The sequence below is a fragment of the Trifolium pratense genome, linkage group LG6 (assembly GCF_020283565.1).
Source record: "Trifolium pratense cultivar HEN17-A07 linkage group LG6, ARS_RC_1.1, whole genome shotgun sequence".
NCBI classification, from domain to species: Eukaryota; Viridiplantae; Streptophyta; class Magnoliopsida; order Fabales; family Fabaceae; genus Trifolium; species Trifolium pratense.
In genome coordinates this window covers 3063637-3086170 of record NC_060064.1, presented here as the reverse complement: position 1 = coordinate 3086170, position 22534 = coordinate 3063637, and the positions used below count along the sequence as shown (strand labels likewise).

At 31.6% G+C, this 22534-nt stretch overlaps 3 protein-coding genes across 3 annotated transcripts; 2 read left to right on the top strand and 1 right to left on the bottom strand.

Annotated features, from left to right (window-relative positions):
* The first annotated feature begins 642 nt into the window (after window positions 1–642).
* On the top strand, window positions 643–2022 carry LOC123891018. The gene has a single exon (XM_045940795.1). It carries the CDS (start codon window positions 928–930, stop codon window positions 1435–1437), a length of 510 nt encoding a protein of 169 aa, XP_045796751.1. The 5' UTR covers window positions 643–927; the 3' UTR covers window positions 1438–2022.
* A 3327-nt stretch (window positions 2023–5349) lies between these two features.
* Window positions 5350–7042, bottom strand: LOC123891017 (rhicadhesin receptor-like). Its single transcript, XM_045940794.1, has 2 exons — window positions 6711–7042; window positions 5350–6126 (listed from the first exon to the last, which is right to left on the bottom strand). Exons 1-2 carry the CDS (start codon window positions 6811–6813, stop codon window positions 5579–5581), a joined length of 651 nt encoding a protein of 216 aa, XP_045796750.1. The 5' UTR covers window positions 6814–7042; the 3' UTR covers window positions 5350–5578.
* Window positions 7043–16511: 9469 nt separating this feature from the next.
* Window positions 16512–20779, top strand: LOC123891014 (protein NRT1/ PTR FAMILY 4.6-like). The gene is made up of 6 exons (XM_045940793.1): window positions 16512–16997; window positions 17094–17181; window positions 17280–17497; window positions 17608–18030; window positions 18314–18432; window positions 19558–20779. Exons 1-6 carry the CDS (start codon window positions 16995–16997, stop codon window positions 20462–20464), a joined length of 1758 nt encoding a protein of 585 aa, XP_045796749.1. The 5' UTR covers window positions 16512–16994; the 3' UTR covers window positions 20465–20779.
* The last annotated feature ends 1755 nt before the right edge of the window (window positions 20780–22534 follow it).

The following is a 22534-nucleotide window of genomic DNA, read 5'->3' as shown; positions in this document are numbered from 1 at the left end:
GGTTTTAAAAGTAAAAGTTTATTGACACAAAACGCGGGGAGTGTCCCATATGGATGCTGAAGGGAATGAATTTCAAGTTATCTTAATCTATGGAAACAATTTTGTATAGAAAAAATTGTAAGTTTTAAAAGTGACAGTTTATTGACACAAAACACGGGGAGTGTCCTATATGGATGCTGAAGGGAAGGAATTTCAAGTTATCTCAATCTATGGAAACAATTTTGTATAGAAAAAATTATAAGTTTTAAAAGTGACAGTTTATTGACACAAAACACGGGGAGTGTCCTATATGGATGCTGAAGGGAAGGAATTTCAAGTTATCTCAATCTATGGAAACAACTTTGTATAGAAGAAATTGTAGGTTTTAAAAGTGGAAGTTGTTTGTTTGTTGGTTTATGTTCTAAGTATAACAACAATTATATTATTATGTCTTTTTTATATGGTTATGTTATATTAACAACCAATTGTCTATTATGTCAAAAAAAAAAGAAAAAAAAAATGTCTAAGTGATATATTTAATCGTCCTCGCCCGTGCGTTGCACGGGTTCCTAACTAGTTTTTACACATTTAATTGTTTGAAGGAGAAAAAAACAAATCACATGGCATATGTGGCACATAAGTGCCGTTGTGAAACAGAAGAACGATAACAAGTTTATGGACGCATAACAAATACCAATTATCCCTGAATACCGACAAAAGACGTTCTTTTGCAGGTAAGAGGCGCTCAAAATATGACCGATAATTGTGCTCAGTACTTGGGTTCCAGACAACAACAGTAACTTCTTCTTCCCCAATTATTTTCTTTTCTAATCTCTCAATTCCTTCATCGATTTCAAAATCCCCATTCATTTCCTTGACCTAATTTCCTTCAATTTATGAATCCCTATTTCGTTAGATCACAATCGCGGTTTTGAATTACTAGAATTCATGTCTGGTTCTTCCGATGAAGAGATCTCCAGTGGTGATCGAGACGGTTACCAAAGAGGTGGTAGTGACGCCGATGACGACGAAGATGAAGAAGATGCAATTCGGAAGAAAAAGCACCGTAGAAAATTTGATTTTGGGAAGAGGTTGCTACTTAATCAATTCACAAAAGCTAAGAATCAAATTCGTAGAGTAAGAAGTAAAAAGCCTCTTTTTTCATCTTCTTCATCATCATTATCATTATCAACAACTGCTTCTTTTTCTAGAAATGTAAATGTTAGTAGCAGAGATAAGGTGATGATTATTAGCGGTGGTGATGATACTGTTACTAGTTCTCGAATTCGTTGCAAGTTTTGTTTTTTGCGTCCTAATGTATTGGAAACCCCTGATGGGTCACCTAGTAGTGACCCTAATGATCCAAATTTTACTAATTCTATGTTGAAGACTTTGATTGAAAAGAATGATTTCTTTTCCAAAGATTGCAATCCACATATTGAATCATTTATTGATTGATTGATTGATTAGTAATGTTGGTTGGAGACACGTTCTTGATTTTGTTGTGCTTGTTTGAGTATTATTATTCTTTGTTAAATCGAAGATGGAATTTGTCTGAGTTGTTGGGTTTTTCTGTGCTGCCTCATTTTGAAATTAGGTAGCATTATAGCTCAGAACATATTTTGGGGTATTCATTGGAATGATGTTCAAGGAAAAGATGGAAGAGTTGAGGGGTGAGAGTAGCATCGGAACATGTAGGGAAACTCGAGTGAGGATATCCTGTTGTCATTTTCATTTAGAGCAATGTGGTCCAATAAGTTGTGGATAAAATGCTTGCGGCCATTGAGTGGTTACGGATTGAAGATTTAGATCAGATTATTATACATTGGAAAAATGAAAGGGTTTTATAGATAAAAGAGGACTGCTTGATCTGCTGTGGTGTGAATAGGTTAGTGAAAACTGGATTCCTTGACATTCAGGAACTTCTACCTGTCCTCAATCGTGATGCGGTATACTGTGTACATTTAAAACTGAATTTTGTTGAACTCTGCTATATTTTGATTGTCTTTCTTAGCTGTTAGAAATTTTTTATTGGTTTACTCATGTACACATCTTTTACGTTCATTCTGTGATTGGTTTTAAGTGATTTTTTGTTTATAAAAATAGCAACTGAAACACAAGTCTTTCTTTCTGTTTTCCAGTTGAATTATGACTGGCATAATCTGATTCTTTTATATCAGTGTGCGATGATATTTGGCAATGCCTTGCATACTTCAATCTTCATATATTTGGAAAGGTGAAGAAAACGTAGGAAACAAAATTTGGAGGCCTTCTGTATTGCAAAGTTGGGTCATAGATTGGTCTGGCTTATGTTAATTGCTTTTGTTTTTAACATACTTCATTTGTTTATTATATCATGCTTTTTGGGTAGGCAGATGGCATCAATGGGTTCCCATGATAAGTGATAATCAGTAGTCTATCATTCTCTATAGTTGTTTGTATTATAACTTATCCAAAAATGTTGTCAAGTTATTTCAAATGCTAAAATGTACATTTTAGACTTTTTCTACCACTTTCAGTGTATAGCTTTCTCACTTCATCTTAAGAAAATTAACAGTTTTTGACTAAAATTTGTTTTTGAAACCCTTTTCTTTTGATTGTGTAGCATCTCATGCCATTCACATGTTGATTAAAAAAAAATAAAAGTGAGGTTTGTGAGGCTTTCTGCCTTGTGATCTAGTGGCTCCTGTATGGATAGTAAATTCAAGATATAAGTAGGAGTGTTACATTACCATAGTCAAGTAGTCCTTTGACATATAGAAATGTAAAGACATTTTGTACTTTAATTATGAAAGCATTTGAATGCACCACATGCTTCCCTTTATGATGTATGTCTTGATAATTTAAGATAGATATTTTCTAGTCAAAGTTATTCAAGTTTATTGTGCTGGAAATAATTTCATGGGTTTGCAAACATTGTTGCCCATGCTTCCTAGATGGCCGCTGATGTGCAATGTTTGGCCAGATTTCTTTTGCTGCTGACCCTGGAAATGGATTATCTCTGTTGAAAAGAAGAAAAAAACTTTAGGAAATAATGCGGCAAATTTTGATCAGTCTCCACATTATTTTCTCAAGTATTTTTTTTTCAATGGAGAGAATCTTGATCCGTTCGTCCGTTTTTTACATGGTTAAGACGACTTCCTTCTGTGTATGCCGTTATTCTTTCTGTATGATGATGTACATTCTAGAGGAGACAGACAAAAAACAAGAAAACCAGGGGTTGGGGTGGAAATAGAAGAAGACAGAGATGGGTTTGTTTCCATATTTCTGAAGCTACTTCGAAATGTAATATTCAAAGAATGGTCACCAAAAGTTATTTGATACTGTACTCTCTTTGTAATCTTTGTTTCTGACTTTCTGGCATATTATATTTATCATCATTACTAGTTTTTTTGAAAAGTTATTCTTCATCAATTCACAGGCTACTGCCCCTTCCCCAAATGGTGGTGGTAGTAGTATTTTCTTCTCTTAGGATGATGATTCACCTTAGCATTTTAAGTATAACTTATCATATACACTATCACTCAGTTCTTATTCTTGTGCAAAGCTTTGCAACTTTGACTAAGATAAAATTAATGGTATCTTTATCTCATCCGTAGAGAATTTATACCTAATAGATTCGTTTATTCCCATAGCTTTTACACTTTTGATTAGGAACAGAGGAATCCCACAAGCAAAAGGTTTATATTCCAGTAGGTGGTTGCCAAGCTGAAAGGCAGTGCTCTAAAATCTAAGTAGATAGTTAAAAGTCAACATTATAAAATATGCTAAGCTTTTTTGAGAAAAATAATCTAGAAATGTGGGAACAATATAGTACTAGTATTCCTCTAGCCAAGTGAGTGAGATTCGTCCATGTGTGTTTTGTTTGAAATATTTATTGTTTTCACATTATTTGTCACCTTATTTGAAATATTTCCTTTTATTGTAGAAATATGCTAAGCTTTTTTGAGAAAAATAATCTAGAAAATGTGGGAACAATATAGTAATTAAATTTTCCTTTAATAAAAAAAATATGAATTCTTATTGTAGGGAAAATTTAAGCAATATTTGTTTTTTATAATGTTGAGAGGTCATTGGGGGTGTGGAGATTTTCACTAAAGGTGAGTCGGATAAAGAGACTTATTTTATTAAGGGGAAATTTAAGCAATATTTGTTTTTTTTATTATTTTTATTTAGCCGAAGTTAAGGATCAAACTCAAGATAAGGATACATCTACCAAAAGCCGCCCTAGATTGTTGTAAATCAATCTATCTAAATTTTTTTTCACCTCAGTATCCGGTCTACTGAACTGTCTAATATGATTCGAGTATCAATTTTGACATCAAGTAGTTTCAGTCCCCTCCCAATTGCAGTTGAGGGTATCGAATCGTGGTCATCCCTATTAAGTTCAGCGTCAAATTATCTAATATCTATTGCACACAATTAACATGCATATATTATTAATTAGAGTAGGTAATATCTGCCACTTATTAGTTTATCATGTCAGTTTATCATGTAATTTGTAGTTGTACTGCTCCAGAAGGCCAAGGCCAGTTCATGGGTATTATATAGTTGATTAAAATTGGCCCATACTTGCTTTATGACAAACCAATTCGCCCATGCTTAGGTTGCCAGCTTTGTTGCCCATTCAAAGATGAGATGTTTTCTATGCCGACTCCGTGATTTTTTTATACTCCTTAATATTTCAATTTTGTCCTTGCAGAAAAATTCGGTTCACAGAAAACGAATTTGTTTTAGTGTAAATTCAGAGTTAATTTCGGTTTTTAGAAACCGAAATTTGTTTTCAAGACAATAAAAAAACTTTTGTTTCTACAAACCGAAGTTTTTTCAAGGGTAAAATTGAAAATTTAGGGGTATAAAAGAAACACGGGGAGTCGGGAGAAAAAACATCCAAAGATGAATTTAGACTTTGACCAACAAAAAAATGAACATTGAAGGAGTAAAAACCAAAAGGAATTCTGTCAACAAAAAATAAACATCAAGGAATGGATTCTATCTTATGAAATTTTTTCATGTGATAATACACCATTAAATTTAATGATCATGTTTTCACTTACCTCTCCACTCACTAGAGAGAATAATCTCATTAATCTTATTGTATATTGACATAAATATTATGAGCTATGTTATTTTTTTTGACAATGTATATATTTGTTTTTATCTGTATCCTACTTTTTACTTTAGAATTATCACTTTCTTACTCTTCTAGTACGACTAGTTTAATTATATTTTGAGAAAAATATCATTAGTACGTCATTAAATGAAATTAAGATGTACTTATATTTTAAGCCACCAAACCTAAGACTAGTGTTTAATTAAGAAATAAATGAACACTCTTGTAAAAAAAAAAAAAAACTCCACATAACATAATTGCAAAAATAACATGCACATTTTATTAAAAAAAATTACAAGCACGCATTAGGGATCATTCAAAGGTCAATTATCCAAAAGGAAAATGGATATTGAACATGCCCCAATTGTTTTATGAATTCAAAACATGAATTGTAAATCAACAAAGTTAAATAAAACTAGAGGACACAAATTATTTTTTTAAAAAAAAAATACAAATAACCATCACATCAATTGTTTGTTGATCAAACTATTTCTTGGGTGCAAGCTTAGCCTTAATTTTCTGAACTTCTTTAGTGCCAATTTGGAATGTTTGAGCCAACACATGATCTGCAACAGGTGGTGTAGCAGCAAACAATGTAAGAGGAACATTCACTGTCCCTTGCAATTGACTATTAAATGCTGAAATCACTGAAGCAGCTTCATAACCATTATTGTTCTTTTGGAAATGAACCAATCCTTTAGGAAACACAAATGTTTCACCCTTAACAATAGTTTTTGATATCAAAACATTAGCTGTTGTTATGAATCCAACATCTAATTGACCTTCAAGAACAAAAACAATCTCTGTTGCACGTGGATGAGTGTGAGGTGGGTTAATTCCCCCTGGTGCGTAATCAATTCTTGCTAATGACACACCAAGTGTGTTTAGTCCCGGGATTTTTTGAACATTGGCTGCTGTTACTAAGGAACCAAATGTGTTGTTTGTTGCACCTGGTTTGGCTAGTATGTTGGAGGAGAAATCGGCCGCGGTTACGTTTGTAGCTGGTTTGCAGGTGAATCCATTCACGAGAATCGCTGTTAATTAACACAATAACAATATCTCAGTTAATAAGAAGATTGCATGAATGCAAAACAAAATTTAACCAATAATTACATCATTGAGTAATTATTACTACTTTATAAAATGTTACAATATAAATAATTCATGTTGCCACTTGCCAATCATGCTACAAATAATATGTTTTAATTATTGAATTATTAAAAGTAGAGTCAATAAAAGACAAATTAAAGGGCGTTGCTACTTTGTACCCAAAAAAAAAAGGGCGTTGCTACCTTTAAAAAAAAAGGAGTTGGTACGCCTAATAATTGATTTGGTGGATTAACATGATTGAAAGAAAACAATATAAGAAAAAATACTGAATATATAATGATCAAGAGGATTTTATTTTACCAACAAAAAAAATGATTTAGGGGAAGTGAAAATGAAAGAGGGAATTCACTTCTAACTTATTAGTTCTTATAATCTTTCTTATATAGCTAGGGAAGCATGAAAGTATATGGTAAATATGATTCTTAATATATGAGTTTTCCAAAAAAAAAAAAAAAAAAAAAAAAATACACATGAAAGAAAAAAATTAGTATTAATGTAAAAGTGGTACCGGAAGCAAGGTCTGCAACACAGAGGTCTTGAAGATTATCAGGATCTGATGTGGTGAAGGTGGTAAACACCACAAGCAACAATACTGCGATGAGCTTCATCATTTTCTAGCTGTATATGATAACCGGAGACTTTTGAAGGCAATTATATATGTTATAGTAGATAAAACAAAACACACTGCAAAATATATGTATAAGAATAAGAAGGGGCAATTTGAATGATGATGTGTTGGAATGAAGTGATGGTGGGATATGGTTATTTATAGCAATAGAAGACTTGCAAGAGAGACAAAAGAATATTAATATAGTATGAGGAATTTTCTCACTTCAAATTGAAATGAAGGTGAAACTAGAAGAAGATATAATAAATTGTTTGAAAGTCTTATCGGAAATTGTTTGAAGTCTCACATTGATTAGGTTCTCGGGATGTGAAGTGTATAAATATGTGAGAGCAACCTCACCCTTGAAACCAGTTTTTGGGGTTGAGATTCAAGCATATTTAACGGTAATAACATTCAACTTTTCAAAAATAAAATGTTATTATATTTTTTTTTTTAGACATAAGATAAAAAAGAATATTAGCTTAGCATTATTTGTAATTTGAAGTATGAACTTTATATCAAAGGTCTTCCCATCTATTAAAAGTATCGTGTTGGATGATATAAAGTATGAACATGATTTATATAAGAAGACACAGTTATATCACCTTAATTACAAACTAATTTTATAAAAATTAGTTAGATCTATATTTTATATAAAAAAATTAATATTGAATATTATTATATTACTAATATCCCCTACATACAATTGCAGACTAACTCTTAAAATTTACATGAACGGTAAATTCTCCCTAACAAATTAATGACGCATGTCTAAACTCAGAATCAAATTTGTTACCTTGATTAATATTGAATAGTGAGAGAAAATAATATTTTTGTGTGTAAACTAGTATTCTCTACATACAACTGCAGATATTAATTCCTAAAAACTTGTGTGACTCAAATGAGTGGTAAATTCTTCTTAAAAAATTGACATCGATGCATTCTAAGTTCATAGTCAAATTTATGATCTTGATTAAGATAAAAGAGATCACATTGTTAAAAAGTCCCACATCGGTTACAAGATGGCCTAAATAAGTGCTTATATACTAGAGACAATCCTCACCTTACAAGCCGGTTTTGTAAGGTTGAGTTAGACCTAATACTAATTTCTAAGATGGTATCAGAGTCTCTCCACGATCCGTTGGGCCACCTGTTATTAGGTTTCTGCTATCAGGCCACCCACCGTTTATATCCACGCACCAAGCCCAATAGTGTTGGGCGTGAGGGGGTGTTAAGAAGTCCCACATCAGTTGCGAGATGGCCTGAATAAGTGTTTATATACTAGAGACAATCATCACCTTACAAAGCTGGTTTATAAGGTTGAGTTAGGCCCAATATTTATTTCTAATCCACATTTTGTTAAATTACATCAATAGAGCATCTATTTACATAGATGCATGCATCATGCTTATCTATCTATTTAATTTAAAGAATTGTTGAGAAGTTATTGAAAGAAAAGTCGTTGGTTTGGGATCATCCGGAAGGCAACTGTTTTGGTTTGGTCTCTTTTCTTGTACTAAGTTGAGCTTTGACTTCTATTTTTTTCTTAAAATAAAAACAAACATCTTGCCTGATCCACGTCGTCGTACTGTGAACATATTAGATTAGATTAATTTATGGAAAATGCAAAACATGCCACGGGGAGTCCCAATTGTTTTTATGTTACCTGCTTATTATGACTATTTCTTGTTTTCATTTTAGTCAATTTTCTTCCACAGAATAAGTTTGATTTGTTTTTTCTTGTTGTGTAAAATAAGTTATATGCATAAACAATTACTACGTACTAAGACTTATTATCAACAAAAAATTTACTGAGACTTATTTCTTGTCGACTTACATAAGAACTCTTCCAAATTTTTAATTAATGTTATTAGTTATTTCTTTATCAAGAATAGATACCTTTAATTATATTTTAATTTTTTTTTTTTTTTGTAATACTTGTTTTATCTTTTTCCTAAAGCATGTAATATATAATATGATGAGGAGTTGGTGTTTTTTAGTGGGTGTTTCTTGAGTTTTGTTTTTTTGCAATTTTTGAAGAATAAGTGTTTTTATGCATAAGACGAACAAATACCGATAAAAAAGGAAAATACATAACATAATCCGTAACAAACTCACACCGTCTTAGGTTGAATCTTGTTTCGATGATATTTGTTTGTAGTTTTCATTGTCTATCCTTTTGGGTTAGACCGTTTCAATAATGTCTTAATTATACAAAAAATAAAATGTAATATATAATAGACGAATACATAAATTAATTCTTCTTATAAAAAAGAAGATAGAATATTTGGCAGGAGAAAAATATTATAAAAGAAAAAACTGACTTTTATATGAATACGGTTAGACGGTTGATAATGATTTATTTTTTGCAATATTTGGCAGCATGTAGTATTTACTCAATTTATAAAACAAAATGACATGTTTTTTCTAATAGGGAAATGTTTTTTTGTACGAATCACGTGTTGACGAAATACAGGAACCATCACCCCTTTGCATTTATCTCCAACTCCTCCCTGATTTCTGCCACGTCCCACTATCACATGTTTTCAATTTTGATTTTTGTTTCTTAAGTGTATTTCTTGTCTTTCTTATATCTATCTATCGTACCAAATAGCACAGCCCTTTCTAATAAGATATCCCATTTTATTAAACAATGGATGCTATATTTTTAAATAATGTGGAATTGAAAGTGACAAATGAACTATTTTTCCATTGAGAATAAAATAGATGGAACTTTTTTGATTGACCTATACATATTATATCTTTTAAGAATAAGAATTAAGATCGTGTAAAAACATGTCACTAATTTACTACATATTTAGAATGGATAGTTAGTGACAGCGTCTCCCAAACCAAAATCCTATAACACAAAGAGGGGTGTGAATTTGGATTATGAAGCCTAAGTTGTATTCGATTAAACCTTGAATTCTGATTATGAACCACAGGTAGAGTGTACTTCTTCTACATTTTTTTTTCTCTTCTTTTTCTATATTAATACATTAATATATTTACCATTAAAAAAATTCTAATATGAATTATGAATAAACATGAAAATTAATAGTAAAAAACTAATGGCTCTCTAGAACATGGACTTGAAGTTTAGGACATGCAGCATGTATTAAAATAGCTTCACTTGTTGTCCCCGCGCCATTAATGACGTTGATATTCTTGCAAAATTAAACGTTGACGTTGAGCTTAATTAGATGCCTTTTAATTTCTTTAATATGAATTCAATTCATAATTACAACTTGCTCTTCAATCATAAGTATTATTAAGACCTTATCCATTACTGTGGCATGTTCCTTTATATAGGTTTTTTTTTTAATATAATTGTACACATTAGGTATATAATGACGTGAGATTGCTTAGAATCTTGGTTAAGGGAAAACAAGACACAGGACATGACATGCTCCATATAATTCAAACCTACTCCTTGAATTTTAGTACTCCTTTCCTAATTTCTTTTAATTGCTGCTTTCATCTTTGTTGGCTTGCTCAACATTTTATGGAACGCTGCTAGCTAATGATCAAGGAATCAATCAACATAATTTATTATGGAACATTTTCAATTAAATTGGATAAAATGTTCCCTTATAAAAAAATCGAATGACAAATTCTTATATAATTATGGATTAATTAGTACTATAAATAAGATGTTTATAAAAACTTGTACAGGTTCTATACTAGATTCTAGAAGCACATGCAACTTGTTGATTGGATCCTCCCATTATTAGTTAGTAAAAGTAAAATGCATGTAAGTCAATGGGATGACATCTCAGTAAGGCTGGAAATGAGACTAGTGGATTCGATTTTGTTCGGTTCAATTCGATAAAATTGGTTCAGTTTGATATTCAATTTGAGTTTTATACGGTTTTTTTAGTTCAAACTCGATTGTTGTAAATTCACGAACAATCCAATTCAGTCGGCGCATCTTATATTTAACTTATTTTTAAATATATTTCAGTCGGCTTCTTAAAAAAATCTCATTCAACTCGTTTCTTCGAATCACATAATTTTGAAAGAAAAAAAATTGTTAAAAAAGTTAACTTTTAGTATTAAAAGAGACCCATATTGACTTAGTCAAGTTTTTCATTTTCATGTACAGTTGGCTTAGAAAGTTTTGCACCACCAACACTCACAATCAATCCTATGTCTATGTGATATGTGTTATTTTAGAATTATTGTGACAAAATTCAACTTTTATAATACGTTGTGTTTAGTCCGTATAAAATTATGTTCTTTTAAGTTTAGTCCTTATTAAATTTTAATGGTAATTTTAGTCCTTCATAATATTACGGTTTTTCTTAAGTTGGCCTAATTCTTTTTTACACTTTTTAGTGAGAAGTGAGAAAGATTGAAGAAGAGTAAAGAAAAGAGTCACTGACTCATATTAAAAGAGAGTTTTTAATATTTGAGCCATTTATTTAGATTTAATGGCTGTGGTTTATTCCTCGCATCTCTCACTATAACTACTTCTCTCATTTAAAACATCCCCTATATGTATATAAATTATAGTTGAAGTTATTATTTTGGATTGTAGAAATGTGCTTTCTTTGGGGTTTTGCCCCTCTTTTTTACCAAAAAAAAAAAGAAAAGAAAAAAAGAAATGTGCTTTCTTCTCTCTTTTATCAACAAAGCAATGTTGATTTTAGAAAGAGATAATTCAATGGTGTGATCATAATCTTATTAGGGCAGCTAGCTGGTAAGGTGTTTAATCACAATCCTAATTGTATTTCGCCACTTATTTAGAATGAAAGGTGATCGGTCCATAAATCCTAATTTAACTGGGTGAAATGTCAAAATTGTTACATCGGACGTCATGATCGGGGTTCGAACCCCGGTCACTCCACTTTGTCTGTGTGAGTTTCCAATGACTTTGTCATTTCGTAAAAAAAAATGAAAGGTGATCATAAAAAAAAAAAAGTGTTATTGTTGGGCTAATGAATAATTGATCCAACATAATTCAGGCTTGCCCATTGCAATATATCTAAACTGGGCTCCATAAGCAATACATATTTGTTGGACCGGGAAAAAAAAATAAACAATGCACCACAAAATACCCAAGCACAAAAACAAAATGCCAAAGATGTTTTCTCTCCCGACCCCCTCATTTCTTTTATACCTCCCAAAAATTCAATTTTGCCCCATGCGGTTTGAAACGTTTTTGTCAAAAAACTTCGGTTTATATTCACTGAAGCCAAATATTAGACCATTTCGGTAACTGCAAACCGAACATTAGCGTTTTCAGTACACAGAAAACGAACGTCAGCTTGTTTGGTACCCGCGAACCGAAATGTGATAGATTTCGGTACGTTGGTCGCTGGAATTAGGCCATTTTCGGCAGCAGTTTACCGAAATAATTGTTTCGGTACCTGCGAACCGAAATGTCCCAGATTTTGGTAAGTGGTTACCGAAATTTATCAGCATGTAATATTATTTCGGTTCGTATAAACCGCAGTACTCCCAAAGGAAAAAACGGAAATTCAGGAGTAGAAAAGAATTGAGGGAGGTTGGGAGAGAAAACATCAATGCCAAATAGCTTCCACTAACTACCCAAGATGGTTGTTCACTACGAATTCCCACATGTCTTTATTTATCAGGAGATAATTTTTGTGGGAATAGTGTAAATTTTTTTATGAGATATCTTCTGGTAGTATAAATATATTACTAGAAGATATTTTATAATAGTGTTTTTTCTAGGATAAGCAATGCGAAGTGTGAAGAACAACTTTCAGATTTTTTATTTTTTTTACGGTAACAACTTTTAGACTTTAATAATCGATCAACAGAGAAAAGAATAAAAAAGAAGGGATCAATTCAAATTAATTATTTATTTTACAATAGACAAAAAATCCAAAACTTCAAATTAAGTTATGGGATTTTTTAAGTAATTTTGCCAAAATTCCGTAGAAAAAAGAAGAAGTAATTTTTCCAAAAATAAAGAGTGAAATAGCAACTTTGTCACTTAATTTGCACACGTCAATCAAATTCAATTATGAATTATTCGAAATAGCTAAACGTCCATGAATTTGTAAAAGTTACATCAAACTAATCCATCCGTTAATAAAGGCAACAAGTGTCATAACAAAGTCATTACAAATTCAAACAAAAAACCACAAATTCGGGAACATTTTAGCTGTTTCGAATAATTCAGGAACGAATTTGATTGATATGTGTGTAAATTCAGGGAAAAAGTTGCTATTTCATTCCAAAAATAAATAAATCATGTGGATCAAAGTTGAACTATGTTTACAAAACTCAATCGTGTACTAATGATCAGCTGAAATTAATCTTACTATGTGTGGTGACTCATCCATGTCTCAAAAATCATTCATATTAATTATGTTTGACCTCACTTGGTGCACGGTTTATGTCTTTGTGGGGAAAAGGATTGTTAACGATAACTATAAGAACGTGTGCTTAAAGGTTAAATAGAGGGACAATAGGATTATAGGAAGCCCATAAGATATTGAGAGAACTCAATCACTCGAGCACTTTGGAAAAAGCATTAACAAATTTATGGAAAAAGTGATAACAATAGGTGTTATTAAAAAAGCATATGGTATGGAAGGTAGGGTTAACAAGTTAAACTTTATGTAAAATATCATTTATAAATTATATGGACCATAACACTTTGTCTTAGAGATAGAGAAACATCGACTACCTCTTTGAAAATATGTTCATTAATTAATGGGAATCCACCTCCACGACAAAGATATGCATGATATAGACTCATTGCTACAAAATCTTAAGGGGACATGATCAATATCTCACAGCAATGGTTATTATTGATTAGTCATTTGAGCTAATTTCTTTGGGCTATGGTCATGTTGAATTGCCAAATATGAACAATATCATTATCTTGTGAGTTTTTTTTGGGAGGAACTTTTCTCATCTCAAAATCACTTGGAATTGATATATCCGGAAAAACCAAAGACTGAATTTTAAATCAAAATCAGACAGTCATAAACACATAATTGACGACTGCAGCAGTCACAGACCGTATAGGATCCGGGTCCCTATACATTCATGCTCTCAAAACATATTAGTCGTTTGATCAAATATCACATGATTTAAATTTAAGGCTTTTGTATTTTAGATTAAAGAAATTAATTAGATTTTAAGCTTAGTATCTTAGGTTAAATAATTAAAGTCATGTGTATTGTCTGATTTTAATCCAATCATTATTGAGGTTCGAACTTCATGAATGCACGAAATTTTGTGAGTATGCAATTCATATCCATAAATTTGCTCCACTTTTCTTTTTGACAAACAATAAGTTGCAAACATGTGTTAATACTTAATAGGCTCTTTAATATCTTTGCTTCTCCATTAGTAGCTAGACAAAGAAAACTACCATGTATGGCAACATTAACACATAACATAAGGATATAGATTTTTGTTTCCTATGGCCCCATGCTTTCAAAGGGATTTACTCCAAAGGTGAAAAAAGTCCCTTAAAAAATGGATGAATGCATGACATCAATGCATGCTAAGCACATGTTTGCTACATCCACTAATCAAACAGGATGTGTGGAATACTTAAAAAAAAAGTGTGTTTTCATTTGATAGTGATTTACAAACAAAAAAAGATTCTGCATGATTGAGATACTAGAAGTTAGACTGGTATTTTGAAAGAGACAGTTCAAAGTTAAAATGGATTATATGAATAGAATTAGATCACAGAACAAAAGCATAAAAGCAAAACTACTGTGTGATATGCATAATAGAAGGAGGAAAGTGACATTGATGGACTTTTATTAAAAAAGATAGGTTTAGTGAACATGGATGAAACCATGTGATCTGTACCAGGTGACCCACATTGTATGAAATACTTTCCTTTTCATTTTTATTTTTTGTACAAAGTTTCAAATTAAACACCATTTTTTGGTCAAGAGTTTCAAACACCATTTAATAGTGACTATATTTAAGGGCTAAATTAAATTAAAAACGCAATTGCGCCCAAGATAAGGACAGTCCACAAAACCTCCATATACAAAAACTCTTCACATTCACAATGGAAGAAGGTCATTTAATAGTAACCAACTTATTAATTTTTCTTCGACGACAAATATATTATTAATCAGGTCTCTGTACAAGATGAACACAGACCGATAAAAAAGGAATTACATAAAAGAGGCGTCTAGTTAATACTCCTTTATCGTACATATGCGGAACATCGAATATAAACATCAAAATAAATACCACATAATTGAGATTCACCTCATAATCCCATAATAGAAAGATAATCATCAACTTTCATGCCACCAAAGAAGACACAAACCTGGGCCAAAAATATGCTATTAGACACCCCAATCTCGAATCAAAAGCAATTGATCCATCAGGATCCAAAAACAGCTCCATAAGGCGCAAGACTGATGGGCAAAGATAGAATGAGAACCTAGACAGACAAGCTCATCTCGAAGATAGCCTACACTCCATACGACAAAGACACCACTACGAGGTTGGTAATGCCGAAACAACCACAACCAAACACCAAAGAAACAGAACACAACCCGAGGAAAAACAATCGACATCGACATGGCAGAGGTCAATCAGAGACCGTGAATCCTGCAAATCTCAACAGATTTGAAAAAGCAATCGAAAAATCAAATATCTAGAAAACCATCCGCACACGCGCCAGCAACCAACACACAAATGACTAGCAGCAACTAGAAAAAGACCACGACCCATCGCGAAAACGATGACGATAAGCCAAAACACCAAGAAACAGAACACAACCCGTGAGGGGTTTCGTCAAACCCGTCGCCACCACCACCGTACGCGCCAACCGCACTGCAACATCACCTCACCACAAACACCGTTGAATAACAAATATATGCAATATTTCCTTCGGTTATATAAACAAAAATTATTATTTTTTAAATATATTAGTTGAAAGAATTATATATTTAGTCTATATTATAAACTAAATATATCACTTTTACGATTTTTATTTATACTATATATGAGATTGGAGAGAATAAGTTATAAATTACTGATTAAATTAGGTTACTAGAATAAACTATAAATCAGTAAAAATAAACTATAAATTTGTAAGAATAAACTGTTTCCAAACTTTTTTTTAAAAAAAAAATTCAAAATAATATATTTTTACTAATAGACAATTAAACTATAAATTTATAATATATCAAATTTTTATAATTTTTACTAGTAGACAATTAAAAATATAGATAATCAAAATTATTATTGAGGTACGTGCAATAGTCAACTAGTCCTTATATTTTGGCCCTCCTTATTTTTTATGTTGACACAACACAAGTTTAATTTGTGACTATCTTCCTGATGACAACAAATGTAAGTGAATAGTTCAACTTCAACCATAACCATAACGTGTCAACCCCAACATTGGATTTCAATTTTTTTACAGCCTTTGGAGGATGGAAAGTCAGCTTTGGATAATTGTACTGTACACATCTCAATTGTAACTTTCGTACGCATGGAAATTCTTGTGCTACAACAAGTGTTTAGCAAGAAAACTATAAAATCTTTTTTCATTCTGACAATGCTGTCTCACCAAAAATACAAGTTTCAACTTCAACCTTAGTCCTTTCTTACTGTATTATCATCACAATAATTAACCATCTTAAGCTTTGACACAACACAAAGTTGCTGATACCTTTATTCATTAAACAATTTTCACACTTAACTTCTTGATTAGTACTACTCATACAATAATTAACAAACCCACATGCAGCTTTTAACGTTAATGAATAGTTGATGTATGATATGACCAATTAATCAAGCAAGGAAAAGTCTATCCAATTTCTATAACAAGTCTTTTCATTTCCATCAATTTCACTCATTACCTTCATTTGAAAGCTTCTGGTTTAGGAAATTGTTACAACCTTTGTAATGGATTTTTCATCAATGACAAACATCAAGTAACAAGTAACGTGGGGTATCTATGTTAAGTTGATTATGATAACTGATTCATTAAGCATCATTAATTTCAACCTTTAATTTAGTACAGTACAAATTTTTTTAATTACTGTTTTGGACTTAAAATGCAAAAAAGTGAGGTAAGAGAATTTCAAAAAGTAGATACATAGTGTATGATAAGTAGCATGGAGAGTACACAACTTGTGAAAGATAGAAGCAAATAATTTTAAGCTATTTCTTCACAAACACCATTTCATTGTAACTTAACTCATTGTCTTAACAATGGTAAGATTCTCATTCTTCTACTCATTCAACTAAACCATTTTTCTATCTTGTTTTTTCTATGCATATAGTTTATGAATTTCAAATCTTTTAATATAGGAAAATCAAGAGGAAACAGAAGAACTCAAGCTTCTTGCTGAATGGAAGAGAAAGAAAGGTGGATTTAGAGCTTCCATGTTTATATTTGGTAAGCAAAAGTAAAAGAAAAAAACACTCTTTGCTTGTTCTGTTTTTTTGTGATTTGAATTTGATAACAAAGATATGATTTTGTTTTTGTTGATGTAGTTTTGTCAGCATTGGACAACATGGGTTTTGTTGCAAACATGGTTAGCTTAGTTCTATACTTCTATGGAGTGATGCATTTTGATCTATCAAGTTCTGCAAATACTCTCACAAACTTTATGGGTTCAACTTTCTTGCTTTCACTTGTTGGTGGTTTCATCTCAGATACTTATTTGAATAGATTCACCACTTGCTTGATTTTTGGATCACTAGAAGTTCTTGTAAGTTCTTCAAAATCTCAATTTTTTTATCAGGAATCGAACTCAGGTACTCCAGAGTTTACAACACTCGCACACATTGTCTTATTTTTTTGATTTAATAATAATTGTAGGCTTTGGCAATGGTTACTTTTCAAGCTGCTTCAGATCATTTACATCCAAATGCATGTGGGAAATCAAGTTGTATGAAAGGTGGAATAGGATTCATGTTTTACACATCATTGAGTTTATTGGCATTAGGTATTGGAGGAGTAAGAGGATCTATGACTGCATTTGGTGCTGACCAATTTGAAGAAAAAGATCCAAATGAAGCAAAAGCTCTTGCTAGCTTTTTCAATTGGCTTTTACTTAGTTCAACTCTTGGAGCAATTACTGGTGTTACTGGTGTTGTTTGGGTTAGTACTCAAAGAGCTTGGCATTGGGGATTTTTCATAATTACCATTGCTTCTTCTATTGGTTTTGTTACTCTTGCTCTTGGGAAACCTTTCTATAGAATCAAAACTCCAGGAGATAGTCCTATAATCAGAATTGCTCAGGTCTAATCTCAATCTCAGTTTGACTCTCCTTAAAAAAATGCTTAATTAATGATTAATCTATGAGTTAAATATGTTTTTGGTGTATATGATCTTTATTTACGATTTCGTAAGAATTTAACGAACATACTAAGTCAGTGTACGATATTTTTACATGAACGTCCAATAAGAATTAACTATTCCTGTACCATGAAAGTGCGGTGTACTATAGTGAGGTGATTTGACGGAATACATGGTTGATATTGAATGACAGTGTAAAAATATGATTTTTTTTTGTTGACTACAGGTTATTGTTGTGGCATTTAAAAACCGAAAGCTGTCAGAACCAGGATCACACGAAGAACTATATGAAATGAGTGACAAAGATGCAACAGTAGAGAAAATTGTTCACACAAAACAAATGAGGTGACTTACCAATCTTTCTTGATTCATGTTTATCAATCAAGTTGCAATGCATACACAAACCAAAATTAATAATTGTCTGCAAAATGATAAGACTATAGTATACTAAAGAAAATAATGGTCCAGCAAATTGGCATGTTAGGATTCTTTTTCATGTAGATGGTAGTAGGTAAGGACAAAGGACCACTGGACCCACATACATATCTACATGATTTGGAGAAGCATAGATAGTACTACTATGAAAGTAGTAATATCTATGCCGTGTGTAAATTGCTTAACACAAAGATAAAAGTAACAAAAGTTTTCTGACATAACTTAGAGGTCATGATAAAGAATAGTAGTACTGTACTACTTGGTGTAATCAATGTTATGTTTTTTGTTGTTTTTCTCCCTGAAAAATATGCAACTTAGGGAATAGCATAGGACTACCTTTTCTAGCTTTATTTTTTGTTTGGGATTTGTACTTTGAGTACAATATAATATCACTCACTTTTATGCATAGTAAAAGTCATTCTTATAAAAATTAATTTTACACACCTAAAATTGATTTTTAAGTGTTTCTATTTTTCTTTTACTCATGAAGTGTTTCTATGTTGTTGAGTAGTAAAATTGTTGTCTCCTCTTAATGTGATTTTGAGTTGAAATTTGGAACTTTTTTCTCTCTAAATGTACTATTTTTTTTGGAAAAGGATTTCCTGCATGCAGTAATCAATCAAAGCTGTCCGATTTAATTTTAACGGTCGACATTGTTTTCACTAAGAAAACACAGTTTTCAATATAAATCGTCCGTCGAGATTTATGGCATTGTGATTGAAAACTGTGTGCGACTGCGTGTAAAATTTACGACAGTGAATCTTAATCCCTATTTTTTAGCCATAAACTAAATGTGAACCAATGTGTCTGATTCACTTTTTTTTGGTACGAACACGATACTAATTTTACTAATAGAAATCGAACTCAGTGTACTAGAATTTTTAACACTCAGCTCATATGTACATCAATTACTTGCGCTAGACTTCGGTGATTGTTCAGTTCACTTATGCTTAAATGAATTTAAACAAAATTAGTTGTAAAAACTAATTAATTCATACATAGTGCATGTTAAGATGTAATGCTTTGTTGAATCAGGTTTCTTGATAAAGCAGCAATTCTTCAAGAAAACATGAAACCACAACCATGGAAAGTGTGCACAGTTACACAAGTTGAAGAAGTGAAAATCCTAACAAGAATGTTACCAATAGTAGCTAGCACAATTATCATGAACACTTGTTTAGCACAACTTCAAACATTCTCAGTACAACAAGGAAACACAATGAACCTTAAACTTGGTTCATTTACAGTTCCAGCATCATCAATTCCTGTCATCCCTCTTATTTTCATAAGCATCTTAGTTCCAATTTATGAACTTTTCTTTGTTCCATTTGCAAGAAAAATCACTAATCACCCTTCAGGAATCACACAGCTACAAAGGGTAGGTGTTGGATTAGTACTTTCAGTGATATCAATGACAGTAGCTGGAATTGTTGAAGTGAAAAGAAGAGACCAAGGTAGAAAAGACCCAAATAACCCTATAAGCCTATTTTGGCTTTCATTCCAATATGGCATATTTGGTATTGCTGATATGTTCACACTTGTGGGACTATTGGAATTTTTTTATAGGGAATCACCTTCAAGTATGAAATCATTGTCAACATCTTTTACATGGTTATCTATGTCAATTGGTTACTTCTTAAGCACTGTTTTTGTCAATTTGATTAATGTTGTTACAAAAAGGATTACTCCTAGTAAACAAGGTTGGTTACATGGGTTTGATTTGAATCAAAGTAATTTGAACCTTTTCTATTGGTTCTTAGCTATACTAAGTTGTCTTAATTTTTTCAACTATCTTTATTGGGCCTCAAGATATAAGTACAAATCTGAAGACCAAGATTCAAGCTCAATAGGTTTGAAGAGTTTACATGAAATGCCTCACAAAATGATTGGTGGGACAAAACAAAATTGGGAAGGTAACATTGGTGGAAACATTCAAGATTGAAAAGAAGAATGGAAGCACAAGGTTAAGACAAGAATTGAATGGATGTTTTGGACTGATTATACTGGAAAGAATAACCATGAAATTGCTACTATGTACTAAGTTTTTGGTAGTGCTTGAAGTATGTGTTATGGTACATGTGTGCTTGTATGATTGGTTGGTATTGTTGGCTCTAGCCCTATAATGTATTCAGATTTTAAAGGTTTTTTTTTTTGTTGTGACTTGTTCCTATAGTTATAAGGTAATTAAGTTGATTAATCTTGATTTGTAATTGCCCTTTAAGTAATGTTAAATGTTAAATAGAGTGCTTCTACTTCATATACAGTTTTGCACTAGTAAGAAGATGTATACACACAAAATGGTGGCTAAGAACAATCCATGCTAGCTTATTTTCTAATCTCATTTTATTCTACTTGTTCAGATCATATTTTATCAACTTATACTTGTTTTTGGAATACTACTTTAGTATTATCTATAAAGAGTGACGATTTTTTACCTATAAAATTATTTTAAAATGATGAGTTAGATTCAATATAAAATAACTCAAAATATTAGACGTGAAAGAGTACATCCAGAGAAACTCATGTCTCAATTGAGAAAAGATATAGTTGATATAAAAAGTGATTTCATTCACAAGTTGCAAACCATTTTTTGTAAGGAATGGATTCAATATTATTTTTTTAATGCATGTGAGTGACCTCTTAAAAAAATAAGCATTAGGATTTTATTTTTATTTTTTCAAAAGCATTAGCATTATTACGAACAGCTGTTGCGGCCATTAAACACTACTTCGTAAGTACAAACCGAAATTATGTAATTTTGTATTGTAAGAACCAAATTAACCGTTTGAGATTTGGGGGGGGGGGGCTAGGACCAACTAGGGCGGTCATAAAACAATTTTCATTTTGAAAACATACGAGCCCAAAGAAAAAGACTTCATATCAACAATTTAAAACAAGAGATTTACTTTTCTCACCCTACCGGTTACTCGTGCGCCCTACGAGTTTCTCATTTTACCATTCCGCTACTTAAGTAGCGGACATGTAAAAAATGAGTAATTTATGAGTTAAATGCACTCTACTAAAAATTTTATAACATCCGCTACTTAAGTAACGGACGCTATAAAAATCTTGGTAGGGTGTTTTTAACTAAAAAAAAATTCTTTTTTTTTACACGTCCGCTAACAAAATCCTGAATAGCAATGAAAGTCTCACATTTGAAGTACAACTTTCATATATAAAGCAAAAATTATCACATTTGAAGTACAACTTTCATAAAAAGTCTAACATTGGAAGTACAACTTTCATATATAAAGCAAAAAGTCTCACATTTGAAGTACAACTTTCATATTTAAAGTACAACATATAGTTAAAATATTACAAAAGTTACTAAAATGAGAAATTTTTATAATATCCGCTACTTAAGTAGCTGACGTTATAAAAATATTGGTAGGGTGTGAGATCTCAACTGATACAAAAACTAAATAATTTTAACACGTCCGTCACTTAAATGCCGGACAGTATTCCGTGACCTAAGGGTAGTATGATAATTTTGTAGGGCGCGTCCCAGAATCAGTAGGGTGACAAAACTAAAACTCTTAAAACAACCTGCCACATTTTTCGTAAAAAAAAAAAAAAAAAAAAAAAAACTGCCACATTTTTTTTTTATTTTTGACACAAAAAAATAATCAAAACAGGGTGTTGGGGGATCTTAATTTTCAAGCCCATTAAATATATCACGAACATATGATTGTTTGAAGATGGGCCGGGCCAAGTGTTTTATTTGCATTATGTTAAAAAATAGTTTTTTTTTTCTGACGAAAAAAATATAGTGTTCTGTTAGGCTAGTAAATTTTTTTGTTTAGTCACCAAAAAATATTATATATGGTATTATTAATCATTTTAAGAGAAATATATTTTTACAAATTCAAAATGAAAGTCTCATTGATAAAAATTTAACTTCAGGTTTTAACATTGAACAAGGAAAATATATCTCTCTCATATTTTTTTTTTTAGTTTTTAATTATTTTCCCCGGATTGTGAATGAGGGGTGGTACCTACATACACTTCGCTA

What these genes read in the sequence shown, in the direction of transcription:
- LOC123891018 (XM_045940795.1), top strand. Translation starts at nt 928, where the DNA reads ATGTCTGGTTCTTCCGATGAAGAGATCTCCAGTGGTGATCGAGACGGT.
- LOC123891017 (XM_045940794.1), bottom strand. Translation starts at nt 6,813, where the DNA reads ATGATGAAGCTCATCGCAGTATTGTTGCTTGTGGTGTTTACCACCTTC. An exon ending in TGTTGCAGACCTTGCTTCCG is followed by an intron (nt 6,127 to 6,710) that starts GTACCACTTTTA and finishes GTTAATTAACAG; the next exon opens with CGATTCTCGTGAATGGATTC.
- LOC123891014 (XM_045940793.1), top strand. An exon ending in AGCTTCCATGTTTATATTTG is followed by an intron (nt 17,182 to 17,279) that starts GTAAGCAAAAGT and finishes TTGTTGATGTAG; the next exon opens with TTTTGTCAGCATTGGACAAC. An exon ending in TTGGATCACTAGAAGTTCTT is followed by an intron (nt 17,498 to 17,607) that starts GTAAGTTCTTCA and finishes TAATAATTGTAG; the next exon opens with GCTTTGGCAATGGTTACTTT.